Here is a 17,543-nt window from a genome sequence, read left to right on the forward strand (position 1 = left end):
CCCAAGTAAGTGATTCCTGGAATCCGACAAGGCCCTTGCTGATTCTAGATCAGCTAAATTCCCCAAACCTTCCAGCATTTTGATCTCTTCCAATTCAAGTTGCAAGAAAATTTATTTTTCTCTAGCTTTTACTCTTCAAAGATACAGGAGTGTGATTTCCAGTTCTTACTTCTCATTATCAGAAAATCAACCAAGGTCATGTCCAGATCAACAAAGCACAGCCACTGTCTCAGTATGAGGACAATAAGTTTGTAGAACCAGTTTGAAACACAGATGTGTCACCAAGGTGACTAACTAAAAATGATCTTTTTTTTTTTTTTGACGTGCCATTTCATTTATTTTGTTTTCTACTGCAGGGACCACCTGGGAAGGATGGCTTGCCTGGGCACCCAGGACAACGGGGTGAAACTGTAAGCATGTTATTTATACTGCATAATGTAGCCTTCTCCACACCCCATTTACTGTAATGTGCCTATTAAATAGGGGAAGAATCCAAATTTGTTCATTATTTTAAATCTGTGAATTAGTCAGTTATACATTATTGTATTACTGTAAATTCAAAACACATATAATGGTATTTTTGAAAACCAGTAAAAAGCGCTTTCAGTTTCAGTGATCCTGATGTACTACCAAAATGTATTTTTGATGCTAGTTATGCTTGTTGTTACAAATTTGGTTTTAATTCATCTTGATTTTATTATGATCATCACTGCTGAAGTCAATGGAAAATCACATATCTATATTTGTATATGAATATGTGTATGTTCCTAAATGGATGAATGAATGCATAATATACCAAGGGAGTACAATCCACATATTAAAAACAAATTTTATAAAAAGCATTTTAAAACTTCAAAATCACCCTCCTTCAAAAGTACAAAACAATTAACATCATGCACAGAAATGCAGTTTCAGGAAACTAAGTTCTGTAGCTCAAAAAGTACAGTGGGGCGCCCTTAGTGTTGTATTAATTGCTTCCCATATACTACTTAAACTCTCATGTCTTTTTATGGCCTTCGGTTGAGTGAAATAGTGAATCATAAGCAATAATTTTTGAATCGGTATACCTCAAATGGGCTAATGCACCAAAAACCTGGGTCCCATGACTTCCATGGGATTGAAGTTTGGGGACGTTGTGGCATTCAGCTGTGGTCATGAAATCATCCTCTCCAATGCTTCCTGCCAGCTTCCCATAAGGAAAGTCAGAGGGGAAGCCAGTGGGAAGTCAGAAGCTGCTCCCAATCACCCTGGGGTTTTTTGCCCACCCATGATGATTCTATTTCTCTGTTTAAGTAAAGAAATATCTCTGAAACAATGACTCAGTGGGTCACCCAGTTGCCTAGCGGAACATAGATGTGACAAGAGAAAACAATAATACAAACTATAGTTAATTTAAATCTGAATTAAATTAAAACAAAAGTACGCTTTGGAATGTGACCCCCTGGCACCCCATTCAAAGATCCAGTGTGGTCCTGTATTTAAAAAAGTGTTTATCCCATCCGCAGCCTGATGTACCTGGAGAGTACAGGATCATGAATGACAGAATCAGATTCTTTTAGGACTTTAAAAATGCATTTATTGTTGTTGTTGTTAGTTGCGAAGTCATGTCCGACCCATCACAACCCCATGGACAACATTCCTCCAGGCCTTCCTGTCCTCTACCATCCTCTGGAGTCCATTTAAGCTCACGCCTACTGCTTCAGTGATTCCATCTAGCCACCTCATTCTCTGTTGTCCCCTTCAGCTTTTGCCCTCAATCGTTCCCAGCATTAGGCTCTTCTCCAGTGAGTCCTTCCTTCTCATTATGTGGCCAAAGTATTTGAGTTTCATCTTCAGGATCTGGCCTTCTAAAGAGCAGTCAGGGTTGATCTCCTCTAGGACTGACCGTTTTGATCACCTTGCAGTTCAAGGGACTTGCAGGAGTCTTCTCCAGCAATTCAGGCAGTTTCCATTTATGTCTACCCCATAGCCATCCACAGGAACAAGAAGGAGTCAAAGAGGACATCAGAAGATATCACCCAGACTTACGTACTTGCATAGGGATTCACCTAAATAATCTGGTACCATTTCTATCATGATGTCTTTGTGCATGTATTCTTATAAATACTGCCGGACAATTTCAAACTATCTTGCTACTACAGATCGCTCCCCTTGAAATAGGAAGGGAAAATTCATTTGTCTCCACATCACGTCTTCTTTCATTCTGAGATGGCATTTGATGTTTGGCAGCTGACATGGTAGAACATCATGAAACTGAAAGAAATGTCTGTCATCACTACTGGAAAAAACAACAACAGATCAAGCAAAATATACTTATTTCCTTCTGTATCTATTTTTCTTTCTTTCTTCCTGTGGTAGTCCTCCCTGTTGATTTTCCATTGCAAAGGTAATAATGTTTAGGAATGTACTGTATGTGCTAATGTGCTTAATGCTATTCCACTAGAAACGCTACCTTATCTCTGCCATTTTGCATCTTTCTATTAACAGTGGAGGTTTCTCACACCATTGCCTACTGTCAAATTTCTTTTTCTGGCCCCCAAATATAACCAACAGGTTAATTTTGGCAGCTGCAGTGCAGTCCTAGGCTGCATTAACAGAGGAATAAAATCAAGATCATGTGAAATGTTAATATGACTTTATAATGCCTTGGTAAGACCACACTTGGAATATTGCATTCAGTTTTGGTCGCCACGATGTACAAAAGAGCACAGAGAAGAGCAACAAAGATGATTAGGGGACTGCAGGCTAAAACATACAAATTCCTGCAAAGAACGGTTGCAGGAATTGGGTATGCCTAGTCTAGTGAAAAGAACTAAGGGCGACATGATAGCAGCATTCCAATATCTAAGGGACTACCACAAAGAAGAAGAGTCAAGCTATTGTCCAAATCACTCGAAGGCAGAACAAGAAGCAATGGATAGAAACTAATCAAGGAGAGAACCAATCTAAAACTAAGGAGAAATTTCCTGACAGGTAGAAGAATTAATAAGTGGAATGACTTGTCTGCAGAAATTGTGGGTGCTCCAACATTGGAGGCTTTTAAGAAGAGACTGGACAACTATTTGTCTGAAACTGTATAGGGTTTCCTGCCCAAGCAGGGGGTTGTACTAGAAGACCTTCAAGGTCCCTTCCAACTCTGTTATTCTGATAATTAGAATAGAAACGTTATGCAGATGCAGAAGAAAATGCAAGCAAATTGCTGGTTCATGGCATTCATAATGTGGGGTGAATTGTTCAGTTACAGTATTTACAAATCCATATATAGGACAATGATCAAGACAGAGGATTTGTCATTTAGAAGAAAATACTTTAGGAAATCTTTTTCTGCCCACCTCTCCTTTAATAATAATAAAAAAAACCCCAAACATTTATCATTCTTTGGCATTGTTGATCTCTTTCTTTAAATGGTTGATTTACCACAGTGCTGTATGAAAACATCTATCTTTCTGTGGCACTTCCAGTAGTATTTATATCAAGTATCGCAGAATTATAGCTCCTCCTGGATTTTACTTGGAGCAACGGTTCAAGGCAAATTTGGAACACCTTAAATTGATAAAAGATTTAAGCATTCTTAGAGATAATGGAAGGAGTTTTAATGCAAAAGTGTGAAATTTTCTTAAAGGAAATTTCATGCAACCTTATCTGTTCATACAGAAAATATTTATCACACTTCCTAGTTTGTTTTATAAAAAGCAACCTAAATACAGACTGGATAATTACATATACACCACTCTTTCTTCATTTTCACATTTATCTCTTTAAAAAAAAAAAGAAATGAAAGTTTCAAGTAGGAACATGTAGATTTTCAGAAATCCACTTTTTTTCATTATGCATTTTGGCAGGGCAGTTTTCATTCTCTCCCTTGCCCACCCCTTCCCCCCATGGATTTATTTATTTATTTTGTACATGCTGAAGATAAAATTGGATGGGATGAAAGGAGGTTTTCATTCTGTTGTTTTAAAATGCTTATTATGGAAATGGTCTCATCTTTTTTTTAAAAAAAAAACTGGTGTAATTGGTGGAGAGTTTGACTTTGAAAAGTGTCTCTTCTGGGATTTCCTGGAACCATATGACTGATTGATTTAAAAAGTAAATGTGTAGATTTTTTAAATAATTATTTTATGGTATTAATTCCATGTCTTTACTGCAAGTCCGTATTTCTTCTTAGACAGGACCGCTTTCCACTTTTAAAAATTATGCACATCCTGAAAAGAACTTTGAACTGTAGAATATTTATTTATGAAATCATGTAAAACTAACAATATTATTCATTAGGAAAAATAAACTATTTTTTTCATAAAGAAAACCTTATAGTTTAACAAATAGAAGCTAATAATGAGAAGAGTGACATTATTGTAAATGTTTGCAAGTTTCTTCAAATAATCAAGTAGCTGGCAAATAATTTTCATTTTGTGGGCGGACCCCTGAGGAGAGTCTTAAGGGAACCCTGGAGACATTCAAACTATACTTTAAGAAACATGGTTTTAAAGTAATCAGTTGCCTTTCATGGACTGAATTTAAGTATCTAAATATTTTCACAGAGTAGAGCTGTACAGATGTTGTATGAAATAAATAGTTTCTTCTCCCAGTGTCAAGTGATACACCATACAAGAGGGAGCCTATACACATAGAAGCTCCTGTACAATCTGGTACTTGTTCTATGAGTGTAAAAGCCTTACCCCTTGCAGGAGTACATATAGAAGCTACTTCTTCCAGACATTTGTTCATAAGTGGCCCCTGGAGAGGAATAAATGACTGTTGCTTTACTGCAGTACTTTTTTAAACACTTAAATATTCAGTATAGCTGTGCCGGCCTGACGGCTTTTGAACGCATGTATCTGAGTTGAACTTGAAGGACTGTCATTTATGCATCTGCAGTAATTGCTTTCTCACAAAGTATCCGGTCTGTGAAAACTATCTGCTCCTTTGAACCATTCCACTGGAGGAGCTGCGCTCAGAATGATTGGAAATGATAGCTCTTTGAAAGAGTCTTCAATATTTTACATTTAAAGAGGCACAGCAATAATTGAATTGAAATAGCAGTCTTTATTCTCAGAAAATGCCAGTCCTCGTAGAAACCCTTGATTTCCCACCCCTTCTTTAACACTGATCTGAAATGTTCCCAAGTATGCCTAACTTTCCTATGCTTTATTTTGCAGGGTTTTCAAGGGAAAACAGGCCCACCTGGCCCTGGCGGTGTGGTTGGACCCCAGGTACAATGTTGTCATTTAAACTTGATGACTGATTGATTGAATTTGTAACCCACTTTCTCTCAAGAAGGTCAAGGTGTGGTGCACGGCTGTGGTCTCCCTGCAGTAGTAATCTGCCATAAATTATGCTGAGGAAAAAAAAATATTATTATTTGTTCAGGACCAACTTTGAACCATTGCTGAACAAATCATTGTAGGTTATTGTCTACCTGTTTTAGTTTTGTTGGAAACAAATGTCAAGTGAAGGTTGAAGTTTTCATGAGAAAAAAGCCAAAGGAATGTCAAACAAAAGCTTAGAAAGTTTGATGAAATTATCTCTCTATTTATTCTAGAGGATTTCTTGCGTTCTTATCATATAATCCAGGGAAAACATCTGGGAATTATTATTGGAATGAGCTGCTGTTTGTCGAAAATATGGCAGTTAGAATTAGAATGAGCTCTAAAAGAACAAAGTGTTTAACTCTACCGCTATGCAACTCTATATTTCATTTCCAAGTATACCTCAAGGGCAGTTTATGATCTTCACAATCTGTAAACAGGTTGCCACCGTCAGAATCTCTAAAATACAATATGAATTTGCCTGGTCTTAAAGAACACAGCCACAGCTAGAATTGACATTGTAAGTTAATGGGGTCATGTGAGATTGTCCTTAATGACCACACTGCTTAGTGATGGAGTTGTTGCTCCCTATTATGGTTGATAAGTGAGGACTACTGAGCTGTCCCCAAATGGCTGAATATATACATGCATTGTGATATTCACTGTGCATCCGCTGTGACCACAGTGAAGCAAAGCAGCTTTGTACAGCCCTAATGAGGCATCTGAAATAAATATTTAAAATTTAATATATCGAAGGTGTTAATTCATTTCTGGGGTGAATTAACAGCGGTAAAGATCTTTTTTCCAAGAAAGCCTGTAGGATTTCACTGGAAATACAATACTTAGGCGGGAGGATTTTGGAATCACAGAGGGGAAAAGGAGCCTCTGCCAATCAAACTCAGATTAGATAGATTGAAAACAGTCTTATCAAATTTGGAGACGTAGCCATTATTATCGAGAATAATTTTGTACTGGAAATTCACAGCTCTACTTCATAGTAAGCCGTCAACGAACATGATATTCCTTTGCCAGAGTAAAATTAGAAGATCGAAGCATTTTGTAAAGAAGTGAGCTAATTTCAGTGGAGTTTGAAATTAATAAAACCAATAAACCAATTGAAACCCCAAAAAGCTGAGTTAAAGTATCCTGGAATGGGTGAAGTCTCCTCAAAACGAGCTTCTGAAAAATGAAGATTCGCAGGAGATTATTTGTATCTTAAATTTAGGGTATTGTTAAGAATCAGAAACTTTGTTATACCAACCATTTTATCTTTTAAAATAGCCATGCTTTCTGGTGTCCTCCAACAATATTGGGGCTATAAGAGTCCTGGCTGGGCTCATCCATGTTTCTGGAAACTATTGTTTTAGCAACTCTGAAAGGCTCCAGGTTGGAAACACTGCTTTAGAAACCAGATATTTCTACTTTTTTTCTGCTCCACTTTAATGACAGGAACAGTTTAAATACAGGAAAAACAGTGAAACACCATACAGTTTTGGGGTCCCCCCCCCAACACTTCATTGAAGTGAAACAGCAGGCGTCTTACTAAGTGTAAACTTTATCTGAATCATCTTTTTGTTTTCCTTGCTTCTTTTATTGAACAAGCTTTGTTTAATTTGGAATGTGTGATCATGCTGTTTGTGTTTGTAAAGATAAATGAAGTCTCAGCTCAGCTGTATACCAATATCCCTGAATATCCCCTACATTTGTTTTCCATGTCAAGCTTTATATTCTTTTTTTGCTCTTTAAGCTGGGTGCCTGCTGTCACCAGAAGCAATCTACGAACTGAATTTTGCTACACACATCCATGTTTACAACGAATTTGGGGCATAAACATGTGTCATTATTCATTGTTTTTGAAAAAATTGACAGCTGTATCATTATTAGTCTGTGTTAATGTTTCAGATGGCTGCTTAACGTTTCAATAACAATAATTAAAATTCTTGTGGCAAGGCACTAGGTTCAATTTCCTTTGAAGTTTCCTATCAATGGTTTCCTTATAAAGAAAAAAATGACTTCTTAGTATGCTTTAGAAGAGGTAATCCTCAGTTCTTTTTTTTCCCCCTAATGCATACTTATGAACATTTGGATTATCTCACAATGTTTAGGAAATCTACCTACAAGTAAGCAAAGGAAGTCAATCAGGTCATGGAAGATATCCATTTTTAGCTCAAGTGTTTACATGAGTACTTAGACTACACTGCCTGCTTTCCCCAAGACAATTGAAACAGTACATCCATATGCGCTAACTCACTTATATTCATAATTAGATTGGACATCTAATAATCTCAAAGAAACATAGCCTGTATTCAGAGTTGATAGGAATTATCCTCTAATTCCGTGATGTTGAACCTATGGCATGCGTGCCCTCTCTGTGGGCACAGGTGCCATTGCCAGCTGCTCTTCTGGTTTCTGGCACGCGCATACGCACTGGCCAGCTGATCTTCATAGGCGCCAGAGTGCTGGAAATCTGAAGACCAGCTGGCCGTTGCATTTGTGCATGCCGGCCACCTGGTCTTCGGGTTCCTAGTGCTCCAGTGTGCATGTTCCAGTTTGGGCATTCGGTTCGCCATCACTGCTCTAACACCATCTGCACAAAGTTTCTGTTTTGCAACTAGCAACAATATTCTATTTGCCAATTCTAGCATGTTGCACCCTTGCTGGCTGCACAAAAAGACATATCTACCATGTTAGTGGGGGTTTTGGTGAATAGGAATAGTGTAGACATGAGGACTAAGGTAAGCAAGCAGATCTATCTCCCTTCAGGACTTCACAGCTCAGTAGTGTCACTTCTAAGAGAAGTAAGCATAAGGAAGAGATAGAGAGAAAGCTGACTACATTCAGGTACTGCTCGATTTAACAACCAGAATGGAACCCAAAATTGCTGTTGCTAAGTGAGACATTTGTTTAATTGAGTTTGGCCCCATTGTACAACCTTTCTTGCCTTAGTTCTTAAGTGAATCACTGCAGCTGTTGAGTTAGTAACACGGTTAGTAAGTGAATCTGGTTTCCCATTGACTTTGCTTGTTGTAAAAGTTGATCATGTGACCACTGCAACTGTCAAAAAATGCAAGTCAGTTGCCAAACAACTTAATTTTGATCATGTGACCATGGGGATGTTGCAGTGGTTTTAAGTGTGAAAAAAAGGTCATTAGACACTTTTTTTTCAGTGCTGTTTTAACTTTATACACTGCCTGTATTTCTCCCTTTCCTATTCTTCATCTGCTGATCCTTTGTACAGGTAGTCCTCAACTTACAACAGTTTCTTTAGTGACTATTCAAAGTTATAAGGGCACTGAGAAAAGTGACTTATGACCGTTTTTCACATTTACAACCATTGCAGCCTCCCCATGGTTATATGATCAAAATTCAGATACTTGGCAACTGATTCATATTTATCACAGTTGCAATGTCCAGCAGTCATGAGATCACCTTTTGTGACCTTGTCCCAAGCAAAGTCAATGGGGAAGCCAGATCCACTTAACAACCATGTTACTAACTTAACAACTGCAGTGATTCACTTAACAACTGTGGCTAGAAAGGTTGTAAAATGGGGCAACACTCACTTAACAAATGTCTCACTTAACAACATAAATTTTGGGCTCATTTGAAGTCGTAAGTTGAGGGCCAGCTATAGATGAAGCCATTTTTTATCCTTCTGGAAGAGGGAGAAGGTAATACCTTGCCCTAGTATACAATTATATTGGAGGGAGGTTAATTCTCAGATGATTCAACCACATTTGAACTTGGGAGTTCAACATTGGAACATGGGAGTTAATTAAACATATTTTATTTTAAAGTGACGAATAGCGTATTGTACTATGGAATAATTAACGCCATGCTTTTGGATTTAGGGTCCAACTGGGGAGACGGGTCCAATTGGTGAAAGAGGTCACCCTGGACCTCCAGGGCCACCAGGTGAACAAGGACTTCCTGGTGCTGGAGGGAAAGAAGGCGCTAAGGTATATGTTCACTTTTCAGAAACGCAGGGAAACGTATACAGTGACTTATGGAATGCATTTGGTACTTGGCCATCAAGTCATTTGCCTGGGACTTGTAGCTGCATTTTTCCCTTACAATTTCTGCATTAAACAATGAATTGAAATAAACAGCTTCCCTAATCCTTTCCAGCTTGGTGATCCTACACATTATTTTTTTCAGTTGACAAATATAAAGATCATAGTGAGACTTGCTAAACAAATTGCATTGCTTTTTGGCACAAGTGAAGTATCTCTTGCCATAACATGCAATCCTCTCTTAATTTAACAAGATGGAAGGTCTACATTGTAAAAGTCTCAAAAGTTCAAAGAAAGCAAGCTCGTGAACTTTCACAGAGCAAAGATTTTGAACGGAAAGACTAGGTAATCATCTGGTTGTCATGTAATTAATTGTGCTACAGTTTTCTCCAAAAACTTCAAAGGAGAAGCTTAATGCTTTGGATTTTGAGGTGCTGCATACAGGATTCGCTGTGTTTTAATATAAACTAGAGGAAGTATGACATAGTAACTACCGTTGTGATAAAAATGAGATTGCGTTAATGAAGTTTACTTATAAAACCCGTTCCTGATTCAGAAGCACATTTAAAAATATCATAAATTCTGTCCTGTAAGTTGATTTTGAGTTGCAATGTATATGATGGTTCGTTGATGAACTGCCTGTTTTTTGTTTTGAAAACTGGGCCTTTATGGCCAACTTTCAGTAAAGACTATTTGTTCTATTTTCCTAGGGTGATCCAGGTCCTCAAGGCATTTCTGGGAAAGATGGGCCTGCAGGACTGCGGGGTTTCCCAGGAGAAAGAGGCTTGCCAGGAGCTCAGGTAAAACTAGAAGGGCCCTAATGAGTTAATCACCAAGAGAATAAGAATAAGAATAATTTAATTTCTATACCGCCCTTCTTCCGAAGGAGTCAGGGCGGTTTACAGCCAGGTAAAACACAATAAAACATACAATATACAGTTAAAAACCCGTTTAAAAAACCTATTCAATTTGGCCCATTAATTAAAATACACATTAAAACCATAAAAACCCAATTAAAATTACTGATAGTTTTATGCCAGTCCTGCACGGAAGAATAACTCGCGGCGAAAGGTCTGGAGGTCAGGGAGCTGTCAAAGTCCTAGGGGAAGCTCATTCCAGAGGGTAGGTGCCCCCACAGAGAAGGCTCTCCCCCTGGGGGTTGCCAGCCGACATTGTTTGGCTGATGGCACCCTGAGGAGGCCCTCCCTATGGGAGCACACAGGTCGATGGGAGGCAAACGGTGGCAGCAAGCGGTCCCGTAAATAACCCAGTCCTGAGCCATAGAGCGCTTTAAAGGTGGTGACCAACACCTTGAATTGCACCTGGAAGACCACAGGCAGCCAATGCAGCTTGCGCAGGAGAGGTGTTATATGGGAGCCACGAGTAGCTCCCTCTATCACCCGCGCAGCTACATTCTGGACCAGCTGGAGCCTCCGGGTGCTCTTCAAGGGAAGCCCCATGTAGAGAGTGTTGCAGTAGTCCAGGCGAGAAGTGACGAGGGCATGAGTGACCGTGCATAGGGAATCCTGGTCTAGAAAGGGGCGCAACTGGCGGATCAGGCGTACCTGATAAAAAGCTCTCCTGGAGACGGTCGTCAGATGTTCTTCAAAGGACAACCGTCCATCCAGGAGAATGCCTAAGTTGCGGACCCTCTCCATTGGGGCCAATGACTCGCCCCCAACAGTCAGCAGCGGCTGCAGCTGACTATACCGGGATGCCGGCATCCACAGCCACTCAGTCTTGGAGGGGTTGAGTTTAAGCCTGTTCTTCCCCATCCAGACCCGCACGGCCTCCAGACACCGGGACAACACTTTGACAGCTTCATTGGGGTGGTTAGGGGTGGTAATGTACAGCTGAATATCATCAGCGTACAGCTGGTACCTCACCCCCAAATCACGGATGATCTTGCCCAACGGCTTCATATCGATGTTGAACAGGAGAGGCAAGAGAACCGACCCCTGTGGCACCCCACACATGAGGCGCCTTGCGGTCGATCTCTGCCCCCCTGCTGGGGGGGCAGAGATGTTCCTTCCCCCTGCCAGGGGGAAGGAACATTGATGCCATGGTGATTAGATTTGCTGATACCTGGTTCTTAAGCACATGGGTCAAGGAAGGCCCCAAGCTGAGGGTCCCTATCTTGACCACTGCTATAAAACATTATCTGTTAAACATTTGTAGACTTCATTGTCAGGTGGTAGGCAATATAGATCAGTGGTGAAATCCAATTTTTTTTTACTACCAGTTTTGTGGGCGTGGCTTGGTGAGCAAGGTGTGGCTTGGTGGGCGTGGCAGGGGAAGGATACTGCAAAATCTCCATTCCCACCCCACTCTGGGGCCAGCCAGAGGTGGTATTTGCCGGTTCTCCAAACTACTCAAAATTTCTGCTACCGGTTCTCCAGAACCTGTCAGAACCTGCTGGATTTCACCCCTGATATAGATTATACATTAAGCTGAATAGTAATAAAAGAATTGGCTTAAAAGAGATAAATTATTTTATTTTATATTTTATTTTATTATCAGCCCATAAAAAATTAATGGCAATAGAAAGAAGTTTTAAAATATGTGTTGCAATGCCTTATGATATATATATCATCATCAACAACAACAACAAGATAATAATAACAATAATAATTGACTTTGATAGGGTGCAGCAGGACTGAAAGGCGGTGAAGGTCCTCAAGGCCCACCTGGTCCAATTGTGAGTAGGATTTGTCCACAGATTATGTTACAATGACATTTTTCATTTATTTCATTTATCTCTGTCTCTGTCTGTCTGTCTCTGTTGATAGACATCACCATCACCAATCTCTTTCCATTTATGACTGTATGACTATAACTTGTTGCTGGCAATCCTTATGATTTATATTGATATACTGACCATCATTTGTGTTGTAAATGTTGTACCTTGATGAACGTATCTTTTCTTTTATGTACACTGAGAGCATATGCACCAAGACAAATTCCTTGTGTGTCCAATCACACTTGGCCAATAAAATTCTATTCTATTCTATTCTATTCTATTCTATTCTATTCTATTCTATTCTATTCTATTCTATTCTATTCTATTCTAGATAGAGAGATAGACAGACAGACAGACAGACAGACATATACCCATAGTGTGTGTGTGTATATATATATATACACACGCACCATCTCTTTTTATTTCTTTCATACTATGTGTGCCTGTACATGCTTGTAAAGACTATACAAATGGATAACATGTGTCATTCATATTTGTCAATAGCAGTTTCCTAGTAATTACAGCAACTAACAAGTCCATAAAAAGAAGAAGAAAGTCTAAACTTAAACGTGTTGGCCTCTGTCAAACCTGCTGTTAGCTGCAGGAGGCAAATTGCTTTTCCTTGATATTTCCAAGGTAGAAAAAAAGGGAGGGAAATCTGCCTCTGGTGGGAGGAAATTGAAAAGCATAAGGTCTATTAAAGAGACTGATAGAGAATTCTCTCCTGCATTCTTTTGTTTTCCAAATATTAGGGCCAAATTACAAATTTGGTGATTCAGCTATCAGAAGGCATCTGCTTGAATTGTCCTTTTTTTGTTCCAAAATGAAAAAAAAACAAAAAGCGAGAGAGCAGCTGTATTGTTCTAATCCAGACTTTCAGATTGTAGATCTGTGTCAATTCCAGTCAGAAATCCTACTTTCCAGATTCTGGGAGTTGAAGTCTACCAGTCTTAAAGTTGCCAAGATTGGAGTCCCTTGCTATAAGGCAGGGGTCTCCAACCTTGGTCCCTTTAAGACTTGTGGACTTCAACTCTCAGAGTTCCTCAGCCAGCTTTGCTGGCTGAGGGACTCTGGGAGTTGAAGTCCACAAGTCTTAAAAGGACCAAGGTTGGAGACCCTGCTATAAGGAATATATTTCAGGGGAAGCATTTGCAGTTGTCTTTTCTTCTTGGCCAGCTTAGGCATCTTCCTTTTATTTAAAGCAGTGTGTAATGTATCCTTGGATTACATACAGAATTAAAGGAGAGTATTTGTTGAAATGAGGGATCCTTGGTGCTCTCTGAGCTTGCTCGTTTTCTTAAAGATGTTCCATTACCCTAACTAGGTGACATCATCAGTGCTAGTAACATCAACATCACCAGCATTGATGATGTTACCTAGTTATGAAATGTCTGCAAGAAAACAAGCAAGTTCAAATACAGAATCTCAGATACAGAATCCTCACATACAGAAACCTCTGAGAATTGTTTTTGAGATGAAAATGAGGTTATTTATGTGGAACTCTGAAGGATCTAGGTCACATGACTGCTCCTTGGAGAATATTCCCATCCCGGCATTGTATGCAGAAAGAATGACACGATTGTCAGTGGTGTCCCCTGACATCCATGAGTTTTGTATCCTTTTTTTGTTTTAGTTAAAACTGCAAGACTCTCTAACCAAAGTCAGATCCTTTCTGGATCTGCATTGCCAGGACTGGAACTCAAAGTGAATGCATTTTTTACAGGAAGTAGTGTTATTATTCTCATACATAAAATGATTTCCTGGATTAGCATTTTCAATCACTGAAAAGAATCTTAATAATGTGCATGAGCTGATGCCTCCCAGCTTACAAGAACCTTTTGTTAAATTTTCAGGAATTTTTCAGGCCCTTTGAGAGTAGAACTGAACCTTGCAAGCCGATCCACTGTTTGGCAGCGAACGTTTATCGGCATACCTCTATTATAACCATTATTTGTCAAAACAATGGTTTTGGCTAGCCCTTTCATCACTGCTGTCTGTTATAGGATGTGATACTAACGATTACCTTTTGCTTGTTCAAAACTCAGTGTTTTAACACATGTGAGTTTGGTTCCAGAGGATAGATGTTTGGTATTAAAACCACTTCATATAAGAATATTTGTAGCAGGCAACAGCTGGCCCTAAACCAGTTTTAGGTGCTCCTAGGGAGTCACGTGACTCCTGAGAGTCAATAGAGAAAAAAGAAAGGGGTTTTATTATGGTTTTGAACAGGAAACATGTTGGGGTCCATTGATGAGAATGATGGTTGGAGTCTTGGAGGAGGGGTGAGCTCAAGCAAGGTTGGAAATTGACTTGCTTGGAAATTTCAGGGAGGGTACATTTTATCTCTTTAACTTTGTGTTGGGTGTCTAGCAATAGTACTTAGACTTATATACCGCTTCACAGTGCTTTACAGTAGCCTCTTTAAGCAGTTTACAGAGCCAGCATATTGCCCCAAACAATCTGGGTCCTCATTTTACTGACCTCGGAAGGATGGAAGGCTGAGTCAACTTTAAGCCAGTGAGACTCGAACTGCCAAACTGCAGGCAGCTGGCAGTCAACAGAAGTAGCCTGCGGGTGCTGCATTCTAACCACTACGCCACCAAGGTTCCTTAATAACATTGGAGTTGACCAATTGCCTTGTAAACACCTGCCTCAGCTTGACTGAGATGTAGATTCTTCAAAAAGTTTTGTTCACCCTTTCTGTAGTTAGTCAAACGCAGGGTGAGGTGAGGATTTCCCCTTCAAACTTTCTCTGGTTTCCCCAGCCAGCAAGGGTGGGAATGAGAAACAAATTGTTAAAAAAAAGGATAGTGGCAGGAAAACAACCAACTATTCCAGTTGCTATTCATTCCTGCATGGAGGATTAGCTCAGAAATGAAATATCTGAAGAGAAGTGCAGCTTAAATCTTGATGACAACTTTCCTTATTATGACAATAGAAATTCCTTGGTTTTCTATCTTTCCATATTCTGCTGACTGTTAGGTCAGAATATGATTTAACCCAGGCTGGATTGTATCACTTTTAATATGCATGTGAATTAGCAAAGTTGCACGTCCTCTTATATATGTGATTTTATATACTTGCATATACATACAGGAAATAGAGTTACAGATAAATATAATGTATAAGTGTATAACTGTTCCTTAATATAGCCCAATGTTCCTTAATCTTTTTGCTCTAAGGATCTCTTCTGACTTTTAAAAATATCAGAGCCCCCCCCACCCCCCAAGAAAAATCAGAGCCTCCCCCCAATAGCTTGTGTTTATCTGGGTTATTTATTGATAGTTATTCTATTAAAAATTTAAATTGACATATTTGAAAACTATTTAAAACTATTTACTGAATCATGTCAAAATAAAGACATTAAGCCTATAATATATTAACACAAATACAATAATCTTCACGATTTTTTTTCTGCAAATAAAAGTAATAATGTAAAGCATGACATTGTTTTAAATTTTTGAAAATATCTTCAAAATGTGGCCCATAGTTTTGATTTTCCAGAAATCTGTGAGGGGATTCCTTTAAAAAACATTGATATACATTATGGTTTTGTGATTCTGTATTAGCAGACTCTCAGAACTTCACTGAAGTATGCAAAAGAAAAATCAGAGTATAAATCCCAAACCCTTTCCCCCCTCAAGTTTAGGATATTTTCTGCAGATTTTGAAGCCTTAAACATATACATATTTTCCACCAAAAACAGAATAGCTAACAAAACATAGAAGCTAACCTCTATGGGCTAAGGCTGTAATTGCTATGAAATTTAATTCTCGCTCTCTGGGAGTCCCAATCAAAACAAAGCAATACTAATATTTTTATATGCTTTTGAATCGTGCCAAGTTAATATTTAAAATTGGTCTTCATTCTTTGTTTTGTTTCTGATTTGATCTTTCTAAGCATGCAATCAGCTATGTCAAAGAAAACAAATCAGGAAACAAATGTAATTGTACTGTACTTTAAAGACAGTATTGCTTTATCAAGCAATATCAAGACTACCTAAAATGAAAACCAGTATGGTATAGTTGTTAAGATATTGGGAGACCCAGGTTCATTTTTACCTTCAGCCACTGAAAGTAGCCTTGGACCGGTCATACTCACTCTCTGAATTGACAAGCTTTTTGATGTGAAGAAAAAGAGAAAGAGATAGTATTACATATGCCACTTTGAGCTCCTAAGCAAAAATGTGGGACATAAATCTAACAAATAAATAAATCTAGTACTCATAAAAACCCCAAAGGAAAGAAGAAAACCTCAAAATTGGCTTATCTGCAGAAGGTACATTTTTGGTTAATTAAAATAACCAAATTGGTTAATTAATTAAAAATAGAAAGGGTGTGCTTATCCACCGGTAGGCTTATATGTGAGCACTTACTATGGAAAATATTACCATATATTCTCATAGGTAAACCGATAATTATTGACTTATTTGTAGTAAGTATATTGGTAGGTAACTCCTGTGAACACAACATGAAGCACATTTCAGTAATTTAAGGTGCTATAGAGAAAGCTCTAAACTTCCAAGTTTAAAAACAAATCCATGACACATCATAGCAACTGCAGTGAACTTCTTCGGTGACCGAAGGAATCGGTCTTAATGACCGAAGGAAGAATCATTCAGAAATAATTGCTCTCTTGAGTATTGTGGACCCCAGCTATATACTGTAAGGCTTTAAATGTACTTCATATTACATCTAGCAATAAATGGGCAGCTAGAACAATGTTTTTAGCACAAGTCTAAAGGGATCTTCTTGAGTTCTTTCAGCATCCAATCAGGTTCGAAAGTCCTGAATTATCTGAAATTTCTAAAGTTGCCCTTCAGGCATTTGTTAAAACCCGGAGGTTACCAGAATGTGCACAGAAATTTTAAAGTCTCTTTCTTCCAAAAGGGATGTGGTTGGTGCTTCTAGCGTGGACACAGTTTGTAATTAAAAAGTGTCCCTGGGTTTTCATATCTCACAGCAAATCAAAAACTGCTGAGCAGTCAAGAAGAATCAATAGATTCATAGTTTGTTTCTTACTCCCATCCTTCACCTCCATTCCCCAAGAAACCAACATGAAACTCTTTACAATGGATGTAACTTTTTCCTTCATCATATGCCATGGAACCTGGCCAACTCCCCACCTCCAAACCAGAAAGATCTACCTCTTCTCTTCATGAAGAGACCAGATCCCTTGGGTGTTCTTTTAATCCCTGACTCCCAAGATTTCCCTTTTAGAGAACTGTTTTCAGCATTCTCTTCCGTTCATGTCTTTCATCAGCTCTTTAATTTCCCTGGATCTCTCTTTTTCACCTCTAAGGGATTTTTAAACAGAAAGAACTGAACTCCCTTTGGTTTTGCTTGGATAAACTTTCCCCTCTCCTCCTAGAGGCTAGAATTCTAAGGTGATTGCTGGCTTTTTCATAGTGGCCATTCAGTTGGTTTACACATATTCAGACATGCTTTACTGGGAAAGCAGATATTTTGAGTATTTCTCTGA

General features: G+C 38.8%; 1 protein-coding gene across 1 annotated transcript in view; it reads left to right on the forward strand.

Annotated features, from left to right (window-relative positions):
* Positions 1-17,543, forward strand: part of COL11A1 (collagen type XI alpha 1 chain) — a 295,583-nt gene that overhangs the window by 201,859 nt on the left and 76,181 nt on the right. Inside the window, exons 37-41 of the mRNA XM_058177409.1 lie at positions 357-410; positions 5,160-5,213; positions 9,161-9,268; positions 10,033-10,122; positions 11,967-12,020. Coding sequence (XP_058033392.1) covers positions 357-410; positions 5,160-5,213; positions 9,161-9,268; positions 10,033-10,122; positions 11,967-12,020 — 360 coding nt within the window. The remainder of the gene's footprint in view (positions 1-356; positions 411-5,159; positions 5,214-9,160; positions 9,269-10,032; positions 10,123-11,966; positions 12,021-17,543) is intronic.

The sequence above is a fragment of the Ahaetulla prasina genome, chromosome 3, assembly GCF_028640845.1.
Source record: "Ahaetulla prasina isolate Xishuangbanna chromosome 3, ASM2864084v1, whole genome shotgun sequence".
NCBI lineage: Eukaryota > Metazoa > Chordata > Lepidosauria > Squamata > Colubridae > Ahaetulla > Ahaetulla prasina.